Source organism: Mytilus edulis, chromosome 4, assembly GCF_963676685.1.
Source record: "Mytilus edulis chromosome 4, xbMytEdul2.2, whole genome shotgun sequence".
Classification (NCBI taxonomy): domain Eukaryota; kingdom Metazoa; phylum Mollusca; class Bivalvia; order Mytilida; family Mytilidae; genus Mytilus; species Mytilus edulis.
Window position 1 is genome coordinate 81,830,754 of NC_092347.1, and position 20,326 is coordinate 81,851,079.

General features: G+C 30.8%; 2 protein-coding genes across 5 annotated transcripts; both read right to left on the reverse strand.

Annotated features, from left to right (window-relative positions):
* Positions 1 to 1,235: 1,235 nt before the first annotated feature.
* Positions 1,236 to 19,135, reverse strand: LOC139520717 (uncharacterized). Of its 2 annotated transcripts, none has more exons than XM_071313597.1 (5): positions 19,068 to 19,135; positions 17,593 to 17,724; positions 5,079 to 5,224; positions 4,217 to 4,297; positions 1,236 to 2,854 (listed from the first exon to the last, which is right to left on the reverse strand). In XM_071313597.1, the coding sequence occupies exons 3-5, from the start codon at positions 5,115 to 5,117 to the stop codon at positions 2,105 to 2,107; spliced, it is 870 nt and encodes a 289-aa protein (XP_071169698.1). In that variant the 5' UTR covers positions 5,118 to 5,224; positions 17,593 to 17,724; positions 19,068 to 19,135; the 3' UTR covers positions 1,236 to 2,104. The 2 variants fall into 2 exon arrangements, with proteins under 2 accessions (XP_071169698.1, XP_071169697.1); XM_071313596.1 differs by having other exon boundaries at positions 17,585 to 17,724.
* LOC139520716 (uncharacterized) lies at positions 9,907 to 16,429 on the reverse strand. Of its 3 annotated transcripts, none has more exons than XM_071313594.1 (4): positions 13,904 to 15,038; positions 13,321 to 13,520; positions 12,888 to 12,971; positions 9,907 to 12,379 (listed from the first exon to the last, which is right to left on the reverse strand). In XM_071313594.1, exons 2-4 carry the CDS (start codon positions 13,480 to 13,482, stop codon positions 11,789 to 11,791), a joined length of 837 nt encoding a protein of 278 aa, XP_071169695.1. In that variant the 5' UTR covers positions 13,483 to 13,520; positions 13,904 to 15,038; the 3' UTR covers positions 9,907 to 11,788. The 3 variants fall into 3 exon arrangements, with proteins under 3 accessions (XP_071169695.1, XP_071169696.1, XP_071169694.1); XM_071313595.1 differs by lacking the exon at positions 13,904 to 15,038 and having other exon boundaries at positions 9,907 to 11,549; positions 12,049 to 12,379; positions 13,321 to 13,707; XM_071313593.1 differs by having other exon boundaries at positions 13,321 to 16,429.
* Positions 19,136 to 20,326: the final 1,191 nt, after the last annotated feature.

Consider the following 20,326-nt stretch of genomic DNA (forward strand, 5'->3'; position numbering starts at 1 on the left):
TATATTTTTCATCTTTATTTTTAACTTTTTATGTGTATCGATGTGTATTCAGTCTTCACAGACATTACATCACATTAATTAAAGATAATATAAATTCTAAAAATATGTATCTTGTGTAATGAAATTGGTACCATTTAGTATTTATATTGAAAAGTCTTGTTGTGGTGTAGGAATAATAAAGTATGGGCATTCCTCATTTCAAAATCTGAACTAACGGTTTCTATTTTCGGAAAACTGTTCGGCCAATCAAAATTCATGAACAGAATTAAAGAATTTCCGGGATTGAAATTCCGGACTTTCTAAATATAGTCTTATCAAGGTCGATATTAAGGTTATGTTTATGTTTCCGAATATAAACAGTAACACAAGCTAAAGTAATAGTATCGATTGAATGGACTTTGTTTTGGAGTTATAAAATATCATGAACCATCTGAAACGAAACTAAATTCGTTGTCATTTGAAGAAAATTCTTGTTACTTGAATGTTAAATAATATCTTATTTCCCCTATATAAACGTGATAAATCAGAAGGGTCTATTAAGCTATGTATTAAAGTCTAGGATCTATCATACATATGGGGATGCAATATTTGTAATTGTAAACCTTTCATTTCTTAACAGTAATACACATCTGCTACTTCGTATTGCATGTTCACACTATACGGACTTCATATTTTTGGCTTCTTCTATGATTTTACCGATTGCATCTTACTCCATATTGTTGATATTTTTCTTAGTTTGATTTGCATAGCGGGTCATACATACAAAACAGGGGACTCTCATCATGTCGACACGCCTTGTCTCACCTCTAATTGAATTCATACGAGTCCCTCAGTCTGTGTTTGTTGCCTGGGATTCTTTAATGAAATAGATTTGAACATACGTAAATTACTGTCGCCTTCATTTATGTCCACTATCGTTTTAATTGGCAACTCAGTTTTATTGTTTACTTAAGCATGAACCTTTGAATAAGTGCAACAAGCAGAAGGAATTTAGAAAATTTAGTTCAAATGTCTGAACACAATGAAAGTCCATTTCCACAAATAAAAATAACTCAATAATTGCTTAAAACGCTCGAGATTTTCGTAGTATGACAAGTCGATTCAGTGTGTCTGCTTGCATTCCTTGCGACTGCTATGATATTTTAGAAATGAATGGTATTTTGAAATCAACATCAATTTATAAAAGGAAACTAATCATAGTAATAGATTTTTAAGGAAAAACATTGACATAGATGTTATAGAAAATATTTTATTAGATAAATGTAACGGTTACAATTGTATAAACCTTTTGTTTAATGAAAATTAATCAGATCTCAACAATTAATTATATATACATATATATATATATAGCTCGTAGAGCTTACATGATTTACAAAAATAATAAAACTGTTTCTTTTTCTACATACAATAGAAAACGAATTCCTTAACTTTCAGAATGCAGCTTGTGTCCTTCCCAAATACAGACAAATGACGATTTTCCCCTTTTTCACTCTCGTGATAAAATCGAAGTATTGCCAAAACTCACAACTAGAATTCGAACACATTTATTGTCCAGAGTCATCTTTGGGTTTTTATAGTTCGATCGCATATCCAGAAACATGTAAAAATATTGTTAAAATCTAACCTAATTCAATGAAATTGAACTGAGTGAAATAAATATAAGGGAAAATTGCTCTAACACTTCTATTCGTCAAGATCTTGTTTCCTTTGACTGGATTCGTACAGTGTTTTTGGGTTTTTTTTAATTTGAACACATATTTATAAAAAAACATATACAACATACAACACATTGGTAATACATGTAATTACAGAAAGTATAATTTTTCAAATAAAGTTTTTTCTACAAAAAGTATATATATATATTCATATTAGCAGTCTATAAAAATAAAAATAATGAACACTATATGCACCTTATAATTCAGAACACATTGTTTTTGAGATTTTCGAAATGCAATACATAAGTAAATGAAATTCTAGAGTCACAATCAAATTAAAAAAAAAAAGTAAATTATTTGACTATATTTTTTTGGTGAAATGCAAATCACTTTTGACTAGTTTTGAGGACCAATTGTATTTAAAGATAATCGAAATCTTACTAGCACTATCAATGCCTTGTTTTGTTTCTTCTTTTATCTTTCCTTGTTGAATGGTTTTTATTTTTCTTGCTTTTTTTAAAATTCTTTTTTCTTCTATTTTTTCGATTGTGTTTTCTGTTTAGTCTGTTGCCTTTTCTATTTTTCCGCCTATTTCTGTTACGCCTTTTACATTTGCGAACTTCTTGTTTTCCTTTTCTGTTCCTACATTTGCGATTTTTTCGCTTTTTCTTATTTTTTCTCATTCTATTAGGTCGATGTGCTTTCCTATTGCTTACATTGTTCACTGTAGTTGCATTCGCGTCTTTTAATGAAGTATCAGTCACATTTTCTAATATGATTTTGTCAGTAGTAGAAATTACAGAATTCGTTAATACTTGTGTGATACTTTGCACTGTTGTTTGAATAACGTTTTGTACAGTTGATTCTAAAATATCTTCCTTTGTTTCCTCAACTTCAAAAACTTGTCGAACACTTTTTTTTATGCTGCCGACTATATTCATTGCATCTCTCAATGACCGAAACATTTCCAGCATTTTAAGTTCTTTTTCTTTACATTTCCTACTTGGACATCCCGGTAAATGTTTAACTATATCATCGTCTGTATTCTGAAGCTGCATTATATATAACTTAAAGTCGCACAAAACCTTTGTTATATATTTCATAATTTTCTCAGCTGTTTCAAAACTTAATCCATATTTGTCTCTGATACTTTGCAGTATGTCATAAATTGCATTGTATGCACAAAATATCCATTTAATCTGTAAAATATAAATATATAAGATAACAAAATTATTTTCATATACATGATTTTAGTTAGTTTATATATTTTGCAGTTAAGTATGACGTCCATTTTCACTGAAGTAGTACACATATTTGTTTATGGGCAGGCTGAAGCCGGCATCCGGGTGTGGGATTTTCTTGCTGCGTTGAATACCCATTGATTGCTGTTTTTCTCCTTTTTGTTCGAGTTGTTGCCTCTTCGACACATTCTCAGATTTATGATGTGCATTTATATTTTGTTTATTTATTTAAAAAAAAAGTTTAGGAAATGAAACAATTTTTTTATCTCTTTATTCATCGACCAACTCTGAGCTTACCTTTAAACTCTCTTAGCTACTGAAGCAAACATGTGTCAGCTTATTTGTTTTCATTATGGTAACCGTTGTTAAAATCAAAACCCAGATATGAAGCAACTATAAAACTGTGTTAATAGTTATCAAATGTACCAGACTTATAATTTAATACGCCAGACGCGCGTTTCGTCTGCATAAGACTCATCAAGTGCAAAGTGGAAGAGCATTGAGGACCTCAAATTCCAAAACGTTGTGCGAAATACGGCCAAGGTTATTTATCCTTGGGATAAGAAAATATCATTTTGAAAAATGCATACTTTTATACACAGGAAATATATAAAAATGACCATGACATTGATATTCATGTCAACACCGAAGTGCTGACTATTGGGTGAAACGTCCACCAGCAGTGCCATCGACCCAGTGGTGTAAATAGTAATCAAAGGTACCAGGCTTATAATTTAATACGTGAAATTAGTGGTATCGGTTTATACATAATTATCTGTAATTTTGCGTCGCGATATAGAACAAAGATGCAAATAGTATCTTAACACGGGCTTCAACAATATTACGCAAACCAAAGGGAAGTCAAGTGAGCTGTTAACGGATTACTAAATGTGAAAAGATTCAATCAAGAAATCAACGATTTCATTTATACAAATAATAAATGAAAGTCTAGTATGGCAGAGAACAACCAACGCTATTATAGGATAACAGGCAGCTGACCTCGAGTGATTTTATTAAATATATGTGGAGTTTAACATACAAGTAAGTTATATCGGGTTATATGACAATCAGCAGTCTCCGTTGGTCATCTGGAAAGTGAGTTAGATGGCGTTTAGACTAAAATACACACGACATTCTGATAGATATTTTCGAGTACATGAACAGTTAACTGAATATTCCAGACAGGTTGTAATTTGAATGTACGTTTCAGTATGTTATAAATCAAATATGAGAATTTGAGTCAATTGGTAAACATAAATTTGGCAGTTAGTGTCCCTTTAACAGAATGAAAATTGTGATTAATAAAAATTTAGGTATTACCTTTTCGTCGTCGCTTTTATTTGAAAATGTACAATTTAGTTGTTTTCCACCGCTTTGCAATTTCACTGTCAGATGCTTCGACTGAAATGAAACAAAATTGAATTAAAAGATGATAAAGATTTATACTATTTATAGGTGCTTAAAAAAACTAAACCAAATTTTATCATGACTTACAGACATCACTGATTTACTCATTAAAGTATAATTATTTTTAATTTACTGGTTGTACGATAATATAAAAGTAATATTATGGCTTCACACTATTATATATATGAAAGCAAATTTACAGATATAACATTGTTGGGCTGATGTTTAGACGAATTTTTACTATGCATATATATTTATATATCTTCAGTTAAATCTTAGATTGAGACCTTCCATTCGGCGTTTTTTATTACTCGACCGTCGATGATGAGTCTTTTGTAGACGTAACGAGCGTCTGGCGTACAATACATTATACAGTCATCAATGATGAGTTTCATCATGGACCTATTACAGTACACAAAACAAAATGGCATAATACCAGTAGTTTGAAGTGCTTTTATTCTAAATAATCTGCTATTTAAAATTAGCAATGTTTATGATATTGATTCTACTACTGGTGTTTACGTTTTATTAAAACTTTTTTGCTAGTGCAATTAATGCACACCATTTATAAAATACCAAATGTCATCCATAATTTTATTAATGGAAACGCTTTATAACATGTAATTCTACCACTTGAAACTTGAGATCAAAATCGTCCCTTACCGGACCTACTCCTTTGGTACAAAGGGCTATAAAAACGAGATGACATTTATGTACGATTCGTTTTACTCGGTGTTATTCCGAGATATATACATATACTAAACATTAATTCTACCTCTTTTTGAAATGTTAAATTGAGGAAATCCAGTAGCATTGTTACATCATGAGCGACTACATCAACAGTAACTCCAAAGTCCTTCCCTGTGATTGGATTAGAGTTGAGACAGGCAAAACATGTAGCAACTACACAGATTGATATAGCTGTAAATAAAAAAGTTAAATTCTAATTTTAGTCAATGTCATACATGATAAAAAAAAATAGAGATATATAACGAAGTCAGAAGGAAAGTCACTTTTCTCATAATAGTATGAATTGAAAATTGCCAAAAAAATTACATGAGCTCAGTCGTGCTAAATTCGAATATGATCACACAACTGCATTATCTTAAGATCAGTAGTTGAATATTTCTCTAAGAAGTAAGTTCTGTTACCTTTCATCTTGATTTTGTTCTGACAGTTTGATACTTACTTGTAAAGCGGCATCATTTAATCACCAAATCTCTGGTTTTCATGATAAAAACAGAGAATTTTGAAGCCAGATATTTGTATATGTTGGAAATTTCTATACAAACAGTACATAGGTACATACAAGGCGTTTACAATCTGGAATTTTTAAACTTTAAATAGAATAGCCAGGTAAAAGTTGACAGATATATTCGAATATATATAAAATAAGGAGATATGAAACAGGGATCGAAAACGAATATTTATATACTAGTACCTCTTGTCAATCATCTCTTTTTGTTTGGTTACATTTATTTTGAATTTTTCATCATTTGTTAAAGTATTATTAGAAGGAACTAACATGAATAGAATATAATAGCTGTTTGCGGAAGTTACGACACGCCTGAGTAATTGTAATGCATATAAATTATCTTGCCTCGAAATAATTATTCCAAGCTATTTATTAAAACACATCACAGTCTTATACGATTCTTCAGTAAGAAATATCAAAGAGGGACGAAAGATACAAAAGGGACAGTCAAATTGATTTTAGCACATATTATAGTATTTTTATTTGAATTTGGCAGAGGTTTTATGGTATTCGGAACTAAATAGACTAAGCAATCAAGTTTTAACTATTTGAAAATGGTTCTGATATGAATTTAATTCACATGAAATTGTTTCTACCTCTTATCTCATTTATTTGTTCCTAACGACTGTGGTTCTTGTCAAATCCTTTTATTCGAACATGAAGGATGTTTACTAATATTCAATCCTTCGATCCGCAGAAATAAAACTGGGGTCTCTAAATACCTTGTGTCGCTCATCTCGATATACATGCATGTGTATCACTAAACCTTCTCCAATATTAGAGCAAAGAATTTAGTTCATGAATCGGATCCCTTTTTGTTGATCTTGTATTGATTATATTTTTTCAGTTTTTAATGTTTCTCTATCTATATCTACATGCAATATATTTCTAGCCCAAAATTCAAACAAAATCGGTAAATCGCAACTCAATGTCAATACCATTTATAAGAAATTGACTTGCAATTTCGTTTTTTTTCCCCTCTGTTAACCAAAAAGGTCGACATTGCTTAGCACAAAATTAGGGATGGAATGCAAGTTCTGTCTAATATTGAAACCCGTTATAGATAGAAACAATCTTCTGACATGGATGCACTATTCCACAAGTTTAGATTACACACTGTCCATCTACAAATGTCAGATGATCCTTTATGAATATTGCCTTAAAATGATGAACTTCACAAAATCTTTTTTTTTTTCGTTTTTGCCTATTATCTTGAAATTTTTAAATCATTTTAGTCATGAGTTTAAATTCTTGTCTACAAGGTAAGAGTGTTCATTATTTAAGATGCACAAAGACCTAGGTGAGCGGCGCGGGCCCGCTAGAGCATCTGTATTTAATGAAAATCCTATTTTTATCTAAATCAACAGGAAATTTACTGTAATTGAACTTCCAGTGTTAACTTCTTATTCTCTAACTTGTCAAAAGCTTGTGATCTTTTCTTCACCTCTCTCGCAGAAAAAGTGTAACGCCGAGAGAAGACAGAACCAACCGGTTCTGAAAGAACAAACCAATCACTAAACAACTAGCATGACAAAGTTTAACAACAAATAGGAACGTGTGGAAAACTAAAAGAAAAAAAATAAACATCGCTCTGTTGTTGAAATAATACATATGCTTACCCTTCTGCACTGTTTGTTTATCAGAGTCGCGATCGTTATACCATGATACATATACTTCTAGTTGTAAAACAAGTAGTAATTGTTTTCTTTCGATTTGAATCGTTTTAGTCGAGTAGACGTTATAGCTTCGTATTGAATGGTAAAAACGTGCACAAAAGACTTAGTTAGAATATATGCATGCACTAGGTCAAAGGTTTTTTTTTAACATCATAATCACCAGAAATTTGTTTCATATTACTCCAAGTACTCCAACCGCAAGAATGGATTAAAAACAATAAGATGCATGTGTATATCATAATTAGTCACATCCAGCCAAAAAAGTATTTAGAAAAAATATCTGTATGAACAGGATTGGCAAATATACCAACTTGGAGATCCCAAAAAACTCATTTGTCAAAGTTAATGATGAATCTTGCAAGAATAAAACCCTAAATAATTGAAAATGTAGCAAGTTTACATTGAATGGCTTTATCATTGTCGTGACATGGTACAAACTGTTGAAACAGGTCTTATGACGGACCAATCATATGTGTGACAATTATTTTTAATGACGTCATAACAATATATTTGTATTGTATTTATCAATAAAAAAAGAGGTTGAGTAATTTACAATTGTCCTAACGATGAGGAAACAAAAAGAGTGCCGTATATTTATATTGTTCATCGTGTAGATTAGTGCTGTAGTACTAAACTTGAAGGGTTAGAAAACTAGAACAAACGAAACTATGATAATCACACTTATATATATATATATATATATATACGGAAAGTAATTGTTCCGATGAAATATGATAAGCACTTTTTTAAGTAAAGAGTCATCATTGATTAAGTATGCGAATCGTACTAATACTCGTAAAAATCATCCAAATATTTTCAAAAAGCAAAACAATAAATGAATGTGTATTCGTTGCTAAATCGTCACGATTTAATAAATAAAATAATATGTACGGAATACGTCATTGAGACAGCAACCTGACGCCAAATATAACCAAAAGTTATCTAGATGAAAACAAATAGTCCTCAACATAGTCCATCTCAAAATCGTCAAATGGTAAAATTTGTGAATTATAAATTTAACACAAACAATTATTTAAAAATATAATAGCACAATGTTTAGTTAATACAAAAAAATCTCAATATTTATGAAAAAAATATTATTTTGTTTACATAATTCTTCAATAGCTATGACATATCAGCTATTGTGGTTCATACGATCATAATAATATCAGGAGTAACATGAGAGCTAACGTTACACATTTAATTCAAAAACTAATACCTTCATACTAGTAATATACTGTAAGGTTTGTTTCTCGTGCTGTGTAGATGCAGTAGAATGTGTCCCCGTGCTTGTGGTGTATGCCCTTACATATTCTTCAATTATGGGTTGTTTGCTTGTGATAGAGTATTCGCATGTATCTTTGTATTAAATCTTCATTGTTTATTAAATATAACGATGTTTGGATGTATAAATACGCATCCACGCCTGCTATTTGTATTATTGCCACCTGCTTTTTAAGGCCCTTGAATTTGCTGTTCGGCGTGAGCCAATTCTCCGTGTTGAAGGCCGTACTTTGACCTATAATGGTTTACTTTTATAAATTGTAACTTGGATGTAGAGTTGTCTCATTGGCATGCATACCACATCGTCCTATATCTATACAACATATATACAATATAAGAAAGCAGTGTTCGAACTCCTTTATTTGAATATGTCAAGACAAGATTAAACTCGGTTTATTTTATCTCAGACCTACATGTGGCGTTGTTTCGTTGGATTAAATGAATATCTCGATATTATGATTGATGACGGCATGATTGCATGTGTATAAATAAAGGAATTATGATGCGGTCAAATTGCAAACACTCCAACAGACACTACGGAGTTTACAAGTATTGGTCAACTTGCGGCCTTAAACGATGAATAAAATCCATAGCGAATAACAAGCTACACAAGGCCCCGAAATGACAAATGTAGAACAACGCAAACGAAAAAAACATCGGCCTAACAACACTAAACAAACACATAACGAATGTGGCGGGGTTGATATATATATATATATAAAAGAGATTCGTAATTATTTCTAATGAGAGTACTATCCCCCAAATTTTAAACGCAGTAGATGTTGGCAATTATTATAGACAACTGGGCGACCTGTAAACAGGAGAAAACATACATGTATACAGTATATATAGTCGTGTTTGGTTGCAACCAATTCTCCCTCTTACCTTACTTAAACAGTGCTTTAACAGAACAAAATACTGAAGAACACATAAAAACCTCACTAAAGTGTTATTAACATCCAAATGCAAATGCGTAGTTTGAAAATGATCATTTGATAGGCAAACTTTGTTGCTAGAGGTCATGGTTCTTCTTAAGGCCATATTATGGGAAGGGGGAAGAGGGGGGAGGGGGGTAATCAAGGGCAAAATTTTGCAATGAAATACCATTCGGAGATCATATTTGAGAACAACTAGTTTCATCAAGTAATAACATAAAAGAACATAGCAAATTCACCACAGAGTGCATTCACTTGACGCTGCCTATTCTTGTGGTTATTAATGATATAATTTTCCGATTGTTTTATAATGTTTTGTCTTTTGATCATTACTATGATATGTCAACTAATACACATGTATTCCTTTTGTGATTCCTGATTCAGTGTAATCTGAAGTATCAATTGAATTTGTACATTGATCCTCGTTATCATTATAAATAAAAAGTATAACTCTTATTACATGTAAACAATAAATTTATTCAATATCACGTAAAAGCACATATTAACAACAATTTCCTAGAAAACTATTATAAACAAAAACATGTTTCCCTGATATGATATGAACGGATACAGCTCTTAGAGCTTACACTGTTTTCCTACAGGATAGGTCTTGACCAATATAGTCAAATCATTATCACGTGATAATGGAAGATACACATAATATAATCCCACAAAAGCGGACTCATTATTTTGCTCTCATTAGTATTCCATATATAGATGTAATAACGTTAAAGTTTGGGTTCACACCATCGTTTGAAAGTTGATTCATAAGTCTAAGTAGTTTAATCCAATCAGCGTCCCGCTCTATGTTAATGTTCCCAGGTGCCACTTAATGTAAGACAGCAGACGATGAATCCGCTTCTGTGGAATTTTTTTTTTAAATCAGTAAATATAAATTATACAAATAATAAACAATATACATGTATGTTGTAAATAAAGAAGAGATAAAAAAAAAACCATAATAAATGCATGTCACGAACACAAAATAAATGCAAAACGACTGAATGTACATATCACAAATAAAATTGATAAATGTTAAAAAAAATTCACAACTTTTAAAATTATTCCGGAATGTAGGTCAATCGCCATATTTCTTTGTCATCCAGCTAAAGAATTATAAATCTGAAACTTAAAAAATAATCTTGCATGTTAAAAAAAAATATTTTTAAACGGGGAATATATGTGAGTTAAATTATCATTAAATATTGTGCCTGGTGTGCACTTTTGTTAAAAATAAATCATTATAAAAGGAAAAATATAATTTAAACAAAGTTTAAACTGATGACCTTTTGATTTTATGAATCATGAATAAAATAAAATGTAACTTTTTAACTTTTGATAATTATATGAATCATACCATTATTTAGATAAAAATATATAAATGAAATTATTTCAAGATCTATTATTCATTTAAGATTTTTTTTAAATAATAAGCAAACTCTATCACGGTTTGAATTACACATAAGCCACAACCAAATAATTTTTGAATAAGCTAGTACAAATACATATTTATATATAAGATTAAAAACACACAGGAAAAGAGTATATTTGTAAGCATGATTATAATTACTACACATATATTAATAACTACATGTGTATTCCTGCAAGCTAATGTGAAAATATATGGTACCATAGAAAGGGGTATGCCTTATTTCGTGTTTAAAAGTATTGGTTTTTATTTAAGCCAAATACATTTAAAACGTTTCATTTTTGTCGTTACTTTATGTAAGAAAGTCCCATGAAAAAGACAATATATCTATGACTCAAAGCTAGTATGTTAATAAAGCATTTATTCTATAGAGCATTGCATAAAATTCTTCAATAATTCCAAAAAAGATGAAAATATTTACTTTAATGCCAATTGATTCATTTTAAACAAGTCAATTTAACAAAGTTTTTACACCGAAAAGAACGCACAAAAACAACAAAACAAAGTAATAGAAATACCCCTTCCTATATAGTGTTCTACATTTTAGAGAAGAGGAGAAATATAGATGGGAGAAATACAATGTGCGTCACCGTTACTGTGAAAAACATCTTAAATTCATCTATGAACACACTCGAAGCTCTGCTATTTACCAAGCTCATAAATAAATCTAAATAAAAAATATTAGTACATAGTATAAAATGTTATAAACTACAAGTGTACAATATAGATATAACTTTAAAAGTGTGACTAGTTAGTTATCGCTAATTGTATTAAAAAATAACTTGTGCTACGTTAGTTAAAACTAATACCGGCAGTACAAATTGGAGAATTAAAAATAAAAAAATTTAAAAATGCCCAAATCATTATATGACTAGAAAGGAATTGAATATTTTCCTGATTCAGATATCAATGAATAATATTTTTTCTATCACGTTTAACTTTACTTTTCCTATTTGACTTCTTTTTATTGACTCTATTTTGATTTCGTCTTCGATTGAATTTTCTTTTATTATTTCTTTTATTATTTCTTCTTTTAAGTTTATTTTTATTTTTATTTCTTCTTTTACAATTTCTATTTTTGTTTTTCCTTCTTTTACATTTATTTTTTCTCCCTTTTCTATTGCCTTTTCTTCTACTTCTCTCACTTCTAAATTGAAATAACGTACCTAAAACATTTCTCACTAGTGTCTCATTTGTTTTATATAAAATATTTCTGGCGACTCGTAAAGATTCTAAGGTTTTATCAAATAATCTTGGACCCGGTGTCACCATCCTCAATTGAGGAATTGGTGAGCATGAATTGTCTGATAATTCTGTTTGGAAGTGACTGTCATGACTCCCTGTTGTCTGTATCAAGACAAGTTTGAAATGGCACAGTACTTTCCTACCAGCTGCGACAATATCATTTGTATTCAAAGTTGAACTATAAATTGAGTTGTCAGTCACATTTTTAAGAGTATCCGATAATTTGTCGTATACACACGTAATCCAGGCTCTCTGAAATGATAATAGACGTTTGGTAAACATATTTAACATTGAAATTATAACAAAAATATCATTAGAGATTTTGAAGACGAGAACTGTTAACAAAATGAATTCTGGGAAAAATTTCTTCCTTCAATAAAATAATTCCGCAACAAATTCCTTCGTAATAATTATATATTTATAACAAAATGAAATTTTCCTAATAAGGTGTACATACTTTTTCATTATATACTGCACGCGCCCAATGAATGCTTAATTAGACTGGACCTTTTTGACATGAACATGATTTACCAATATTTTACATATATGACTAATGATTCTTTATCAATAAATTGTGAAACAATATAGTTATATATGTTTCCACTATTATATTTTAACAATATTTGCGTTTTTATTGACTTGAATTACGTTTTTTTCTTCTCTAATTTAAGTGGTTTTATTTTTCTGTTCAAACAATTACATGCGGATGAGTCGATTTTAAGCTAACCGAAGAACCCCGTCAAATAACTAAAACACTTACTATTGAATGTCTTGTTGGCTTTGGACATGGTGGCGTTAAATCCCGGAAATCATTCCTCGAGGGTGATTGTGTCAAAGCTGCTGACTGAATAAACAAAAATCAGAATTTTATGTTTCAAGAAACAATCCTTTAGTTACTGTACTTACATTGAAATTAAAAAAAACAATGACAAGAATCACTCAGATGTCTTTGTATTTGCAACAAAACTTTAACACTCTTAAGTAGAAATAATAATTTTTCCAATCCATTATATACTTTTCGCAAATAAGATTCAGAAATGTTAACTTTAAAAAGCAGAGTATTTAGTATAAACCATTCGTCTTTAAAACTAAATAGGGTGTATACAGAAATAAATGATTTAACTGATGACCTGGCGCATTAATTCTAGTTAAGAATACGGGCTTCGTTCGTTTGAACATGAATTTGTAGTTACCTCTCTCGTGTACGCTGTATTCAGAACTTGGTAAAAGTTAACTACTTCGTTTGATAGTGCGTCTTTGGTCACACCATAGTCTCGTCTTGGTATGAGTGACGTATATTTACCACCCTGACAAGGATTGCAGTATCGTGGTGGGTTTAATGGTGTTCCGTACATACATATTATCAGAGATGACAGGATTGTCACGATTAGGCCTAAAATGGAGAAAGTATCATACATTGGAATTTTGCCGTTAAATTTACGTAAATACATCGTTCATGTTTAGGTTTCTTTTTCTAAGCATTCTTATTATTCTTTAAACAAGCAGATATATTTACATATATTTCATAAATAGCACATAAAAGTATTGAAGAGATTTTTAAAATGTTGGAAAAACGGGATCGCAATGAAGAGATTTTTTTAAATGTTCTCATCTTGGATAAACGGGATTACAATGAATCAAAGTGGTAGACAAGATCATTTTAGCTTGTTACATACACGTGCCACATGTTACATAAGGCACATTTATATTTACACAACATTGATTTTACCTCTCATTTTTGTTGTTACTTTTTCTTGAATGAAATATTAGACTTACCACTTCATCTTTTTATATCCAATGTCTGAAATCCTGCCTGATTTTGGTACTCCAATCGCAGTAAAAAGAAACCGAAACTTTTCACTTTTAACCATATATGTCATGTATAAGGTCATGGTTTATAAATATAACGGATTTCACCTAGTGCTTAATATAGCATGCATGGGAAAATCGCCGGTTATTGATCTTTTATGAATGAACAAATACTTGTAAATACTACACGAACTGTTCAACATACTATATATGAAATCTACTATGAAGTACAGAAACCAATATTAGATTATAAGATAGCATGTTCAATATCATATCAAGAGGCTGTTGTACCATTTTATAGAACAAAGTGCATTCCATGTATTAATTTTAATTGCTTTTTTTCTTTCTTTTATCTACCTTTTGTTCTTCACTTATCAAGATTAAAGGGGGATGGTTGATATGTCAGAAACTAGAGCTACACTGTTCTATGTTTAAGGCCATAAGGTAATTGCCAACCAGAGGAATATATGTCGATCTTCCTAAATGCCGCGTAGTTTGTGGAGAAGCAGCAAATACCAATGTTCAAGTCTTTGTTTTACCCGGTCGGGATCGAACCCACGGCCTCCCATATTCGAGGCAACCATGATACCGTAAGACCCTTGGAGTACTTCAGTTGTTATAGAAAAGTGTTAACTGTCGGATATGTATGCATTGAAGGCATACGAGCAGTTTAGAATTGACACCACTAGTGCATGCTCGTTAGAATACACGATTTGTTTGATGGACATACATTTTTAGTAGCATATTTCACCTAAAACATATTTTATTTTTTTAATTTAGTAATGATAAACCAAAACATCTAAATAGTTGACACAGGGAGTTATTTTTTTTTTTTTCAAATTAAACTGATTCTCTAATTTATGTTTATAATTCGTTATATTTTGCAGTAATCGTTGTAAGGATTTTTATATTGAACCAAAACTGCAACTAGGTAATTGACATTTAAACATACCTAAATATGAATAGATAGCGGAAATAAAACTTTTCATTCGTTGTCACAACCTCAATTTGTGGAGCAAATTATAACAACGGAAATTGTACTTATCTAGTTTCATTTCATTCCATTTCCTTTTGGTTGCATTTTTTTTTTCAACATTTGCAGAAAGGCTTGAATTCTTATTTCCATGTTTTTTTTTATAAAAGATAAAATGAATAAAAACGAAATCAGTTATCAATAAAAATAAAATTAGAATATTGAATATAACGCTACAGATATGCACATACTTAAATCGAATATTTAAAGCATATTTTTTTTAATCTGCGTAGGTGACTGGCCATGAATGTTTCATTCAGGCTTTTCAAAAGATTCTTAATCTCTTGCTACTCAATGCTTAACAATAAAGTACATTTGAACCATGATACATCAAAATACATACAATCATATATTACAACACAAAAAAAATGTATTGTAGTCTTATAGCATATACACTAGAATGTGTTCGTAATGTTATCATGATTATGTACGCTGGTTTGTTCGCAATAGGCGGGGCACATAATCAATATTCCTATCCAATGAGAGGGTGATAATATAGTGATATAGTAAATCATTGGACGTATAAGGGACGACATCAAAAGATCAATGTAGGATAAAAAAAAATCAAATAGTTTGGGGGTGGGGTTAAAATTGCTGCAAGTTTCGTTTATCCAAAATCTATTTTACATATATCTATATTGTTCAATCAATTTTTCCAAAAAGTAAGTTATGGAGGGGAGGGGGGGGGGGGGGGTGTCAGTGAAAAAAACTTTGTGAATTATTGATGTCGTCCCTAACAAAGGATGACTGTAAAACTACGTTTTCAATAGCTGAAAAAGAATTCAAGCGTATACGGAAACTTATCCTCAAGACCTAGAGTACACTGTCAGATACTCTAAATAAAGAATTTCCTGTGAAACTAATAACTTCAAACACGTTATACATTTTTCTTTTCTTTATAATGCTAATAAATGATTTGAAAATGAAAAATGTGTCCATTCATGACGGGTTGCAAAACTGCAAAGAATGTTTTTTTATTTTGAAAATAAAGAAGTTTGTTCAAAGCCAATAACAACTAATAAAAACATCTTGCATTTCAGACTAACATATTAATCAATCTATCCAATGTCCAATGGATTCAGTGCGATACCTAGATATCGGTAGTCTGATTAGTTTAACATGATCAGTAGGACCATTGGGTCGAGAGCATCATATGTGCCATAACTTTACTTGTTTCTGTCAATTTATCAGTCAATACATTACTGCCTTTATCTGATGGTGCCTCGGTGGGTGAGTGGTCCAAGTTGTCAAACTACTATATCACTAGCAGTGGCGGATTCAGAACTTTTCCTAAAGGGGGGGGGGCGCTCCAGTCATGCTTCAATGATTCCCTATATAATCAACCAAATATTCCCCACGAAAGGGGGGCTCGGGCCCCCAGGGCCCCCCTGGATCCGCCTATGAGTCTAGCCAGTCAACAACGAGGTTGTGAGTTCGAATCCAGCACGGGTCATGTGACCTCGACTCAAATCAAAATATATTAAAATTTGTCAATTTTCCTACCAGAGGTTGGTGGTTATCTTTAGCCACTATGGCTGTCTGCATCAATAAAATCTACCGCCACGAAATAGCACTATAGTGTTGAAAGTGGCGTTAATATCAAATATTCAATCAATCGTCACTTGATAACTTACTTTACATATCTTTATTGTTTCCCATTTTGTCATGTAGGAACCTTTTTATAAATATTTAGAACATCTGAGGCCTTGCATAGTTTTTGTATGGTTTAGCTTCTTAGAACGCGCACAGTTTTTTCTGTGCATTTTTATCTTTGGTTATGGAGTTGTCTTTCTTAGGGACTGATTTTTCAATTGCCTCTATTAATGTCTTTTTTTTTTATCATTTAATATTATTTGCGCAGATCTAAATTGATGTTCACAAAATAACATGCATTACCCATTTATAATGTATTGCTTTACCGGATGTGTATTGTTTACTTACGGACTTGTATTTTTGTAAAAAAAGGAAGAAACATTTGAGCATGAAATATATACAAAAAGAAAGAAGGGTATAAGACTATTCAATTAATAGTCAAAATAAATCCACAAGCCTAGTACGCTTTCTATATTTTACAGTGTTTCTAAGAGAATACAGTTACATGCATCTCAGCCACTTTAATTTGTAAGAAGAAATATTGTCACTGCTTTATCATCGTCGTCAGTGTACTCGACTTCAAACCGAAAGTAACTAAGTAGTAGGAGTAGGAATCCCTTCGTTGACCAAATTAGTCGTTTGGTCATATTGGTAAAGTATAAATAGAAGGTTCATATACACTGTGACTTTTGAATGGTCATTTAATTATAACCTGTCCTAGTGTGAGATCACATTTGCGTTAAATATATCTTGGGGTTTTCTTTTTTTTTGGACACAGGAGTAGGTAATCCAAAAGTTATGAAATCCTAAATACAATTTCATTGATTTATAATGTAGTCAGAATTCTGTTGCTTCTGGAAGACTTTCAAGATCATCGGCATTAAAAATATTTTATATAAATTTTGATAAGAACGAATCTGTTTCTGATCGATTTTATGTGATGCGCAATTTAAAAATCCAGGTAGACTCTGCCCTAAATAACACGAATACCCAATTGAATATATATTTTCGGAAAATCTTACCTTCTTACCTGTTAGTCAATATTTCTAATGTTTAGAATTGGTTAGTACTGAGGATATTTAAGAATCGTCTGCGGCACACCGAGGCGGCACAATAGCTTATTTCTGCAAGTTTATCAGTTGCTGTACAAAACTGTCTTTACCTAAAAATGTACTATGTACTTTAGTATGAAATTCAAAACAGTGTAGCTGTGGCCATTGATTGACCCATCAAAATCATCCATTGACTGGGACAATTTACGTGAACGTTTGTCTGTAACAACCACTGTTCATGACGTACCTACGATAGACATTTAAACTGTGGGGTCACCAAAGGTTTCTTAACGCCTTTAATTATAAAATAATTCGAAAAATTAATCAGGAATAAACTTTGTGTTTTGATTTATATAATTGATATAAATCAAAATATCGTGTAATTTCTGATTAATTTTTCGAATTACTTTATTTAGGTTTTGAGAACCTTTGGTGACCCCATAGTTTAAGTTTCTTTAAAAAGTACATAGTGAGCATTGGTCGTTACATACAAATGTTCACCTAAATTGTCCCAGTCAATGAATGATTTTAATGTGTCAATCAATGACCACAGCTACACTGTTTTGAATTTCATACTATATGTAATTGTTTCACATGTTGTCACATCGGGCCTTTTGTTAGTCTGCATGGTGGATAGTTAAAATTGTCTCACTGCCAATCATATTACATTTTCCTACTTTCATATTCATTAATTGCACACTGACAGCAGAGTAATGCTTTGTAAATGTTTAAAAAAAAATATGAAAAAAAAACACGAACTAAATAGAAATTTGCATGCGTCCGAAGCACTTTTCTGATTTTCTTTTGGAAGAATACAAAGAATATAGACAGTTAATAACTATTATCATTATACTCTTCTAGGGTAACAAGTAAATCGCCCCTCATATCCTTGTTTGTCCTTTTGTTTATCCAGTTTAAATATGAAAAAAAATGAGAGGTGTATTTGATGTTGCATAAAGAGTAAAAGTATTTAACAAAACACTGTCATATAATTTAAAATTCTACTGATTCAGAACTGGTTTTCAATCAATTCTTATAACTTACAACTTACTTTGATTGTGTACAAGTTTAAAGAGTAATGTTATTCTGGTTTTAAAATTAAGTAAACTCATAGAAAAAAAACAAAACACACGAGTTCAGAGGAAACCGCCGATTCTGATGATAAATTAACTATATATTCTGTTAAATAATCTACCCATTTTTCTGCTGTCGTTGAATTATTATTTAATCATTAATTGTGTGTTATTACGTTAGTATGTTATCATGTTTTATGTATATTACGCACTTCAAAATTATTTTTAAAAGATTAAACGGTTTAACCAATACTAGTATAAACAAAAATCTTTGTCACATTAAGTTAGATTATTAATTTTTCTCTCTTGTTTTAATTAATTTTATTTTTAAAATTTAGTAAAAAAGCGTACTTGTATCATTATAATGAAACATAAAATACCTTACTTAACTGGACAAACCATCGTCGTAGGGGAAACTGAAAACCATAATGTACGACGCATATGTTATATTTTTGATTGAAATAGTTGTTCCATATTTTTTGAAACACTCCAATTCATGGAAATTGAAAGAAAAAGTAGGATATTTTCAGAAAATTATTGACACAGATAACTACTCTTTTGTAAAAGAGCTATTCAATATTATGTCGGCAATAAATGTATACAGTATAGGAATTTGGCAATACTTCATGCTAAAATACTATCGACCCAATGTAGTATAGGAATATGGCAATTGTTCATATTAAAATACTGTCGACTTATACTGTTTAACTCAGAAAAAAACATTGTTATGTAAAAGAATAGTTTAGCACAATAACAAAAGATACAATTTAGATTTGCTGCAAGATATGTGGGATGGATTGGCGAGTAAACATACTTAACTGGGAGCGAAAAAACAGGGAAATGATTGAAGAAATTAAGGCATTTCTATTTTCTTGTTGAAAGAATTGAGGACTCTTTAAAATATTAAGACAAATGTCAAACAAATCCTAAAATCGTAGCATATGATAAAAAATAGTCTCACCTTGAAGTAAAGTCTGAGTCTTTCTTTAAAAATCAGAAATTGTATTAAGTAATAAGCCATAGTAGACTATCAACCTACCAGTGAATGGATGACACTGATATATGTATTTCGGGTATCAACCTATAAATAAAATGTATCAGCTGATCTCAGTTTTATATCAAGTATTGTTTACAAAAAGATAGTAAACAAATAAAACCTAAATACCGAATGAATATTTTTCATGTGTCCTGTGACCTGAATATTCTAAAAGTATATGTTTTATTGAAAAACTAATACCGTTACTCAAAGAAAATTTCGTGTCTTATTTTATCCTATTATAAAGAAAGATACAATTCAAGAAATATCTTCTTGTAGAAAATGAAAATGACAGCTTTCATTCCTCCAGCACGGCCTCAGTTTTAATTGCCCACTAATATATTTGTCTCATCAACAAGAAAGAGACCAACCATGCATGGCTGACTGTTTTTGGTATTTGAATAGAAACACCGAAATTGTTCACTTTTTTAAACCAAAAGGAAAGACTACACCCCTCCCGAAAATCATTTGCCGGACTCTCTTCTTCATTTCTCATATAGTAAAACTAAAATATATGAAACAGGTTAATTATTCTATTAATCATTCCGACTTCTTATTAATGATGCAGAATCGTACAAGAAGAACGATTGCAAGACAAAAAGA